This window comes from Vollenhovia emeryi, unplaced genomic scaffold (assembly GCF_000949405.1).
Source record: "Vollenhovia emeryi isolate VEMERY1.0 unplaced genomic scaffold, V.emery_V1.0 DF949178.1, whole genome shotgun sequence".
Classification (NCBI taxonomy): Eukaryota; Metazoa; Arthropoda; class Insecta; order Hymenoptera; family Formicidae; genus Vollenhovia; species Vollenhovia emeryi.
Window position 1 is genome coordinate 1 of NW_011957188.1, and position 1,376 is coordinate 1,376.

At 37.2% G+C, this 1,376-nt stretch overlaps 1 protein-coding gene across 1 annotated transcript; it reads left to right on the top strand.

The window, feature by feature from the left end:
• Positions 1-62: 62 nt before the first annotated feature.
• On the top strand, positions 63-1,361 carry LOC105556046 (zinc finger BED domain-containing protein 4-like). The gene has a single exon (XM_012003111.1). It carries the CDS (start codon positions 155-157, stop codon positions 1,049-1,051), a length of 897 nt encoding a protein of 298 aa, XP_011858501.1. The 5' UTR covers positions 63-154; the 3' UTR covers positions 1,052-1,361.
• The last annotated feature ends 15 nt before the right edge of the window (positions 1,362-1,376 follow it).

The following is a 1,376-nucleotide window of genomic DNA, read 5'->3' on the forward strand; positions in this document are numbered from 1 at the left end:
AAAAAAAGCCTGCTTTGCGCATACTCTATCTCATCTCGTACCAGACGTACTAGTCGCTATGCCCACTGTACAGGAAACGATTGCAAAAGTGAAGGCTATCGTCACAATTACAAGAAGAAGCGTCGTGGCTTGCGATGAATTAAAGAAGCTGCAAATGCGAGACGGAAAAACGGAAGGAACTACATTAAAATTTATTCAAGATGTTCCTACACGTTGGAACTCGACGCTCTACATGCTTGAAAGATTTCTCACTCTCGAGGAATACGTTTATCCGGTTATGTCTAAGTGTCCGACTACACCAGATATGTTAAAACGAGAAGAAATGAAAATGCTGAAAGATATCGTATCCCTTATGAAACCAGTCGAATGTGTTATCACTGAAGTAAGTGGAGACTCTTATCCAACATGTAGCGTTATTATTCCGTTAGTTCGCTGCCTGAAAGTGGCTGTTCGAGAAAGTAAGCCTTTAACAAAGTGTGGACACGAGTTTAAAGAAAAACTCGAAGCAACAATTGATAGACGATTTAAAGATTTTGAGTTTCGCAAAATACTAGCCATTTCAAACGTACTGGATCCGAGATTCAAAAAAATTCACTTTGAGAGTGCTCTGGCTGCTTCTTCTGCAATATCGCAAATTAATGATTACATTAAAAAGGATACCGTACAAAAAATGTATGAAAAAGTACCCGTTCAATTGACGGAAAAAAACGATCTCTGGAATTTTCATGATCACTTGGTTGCGACTAAAGCTGACTACAATACTCACAGCGAAAACGTCAGTTTTGAAATGAGACAATATTTGAGCCAACCAGTCATCCCGCGCTGTGAAAATCCTCTCAAGTATTGGTCATCAATGAAACTAGCATTTCCGTCATTGTACAAATTGGCAATAAAATATATCAGTATTATTGGCACGTCGGTGCCATCCGAACGGCTGTTTTCTCAAGCTGGTGACATCAAAACCGACAATCGGAGCAGACTATCCGGTGAGCACTTAAACAAGCTGTTGTTTCTCAGTTCGCTTGCACGAAAGGATTGGGGCTTAGAGTGACAACGAAATTGTTATACTTCTGCAACTGTATTACTCTCTTGTGACTGTTATGTTTCCTCTCTTGTGACTGTCTGTTTTTTACTATGTAAGGCATAATATTTTTTTAAAGCAAACGGTGACAGTTTCTATTTTCTATCTAACATTTCCTATTTCTTGTCATTTAATTTTCAGTTTTTTATTCGAAGGTTTGTTTCAATGTAACAATGTTTCAAAATAACTGTAAAGTATATAGATGTGTTGTAATCTAATACATTTGAGTGTTTTGCTATACCTATGACCTTCTATTTATTCATTTAATGCAAATGAGTTGAATGAACTATATAAA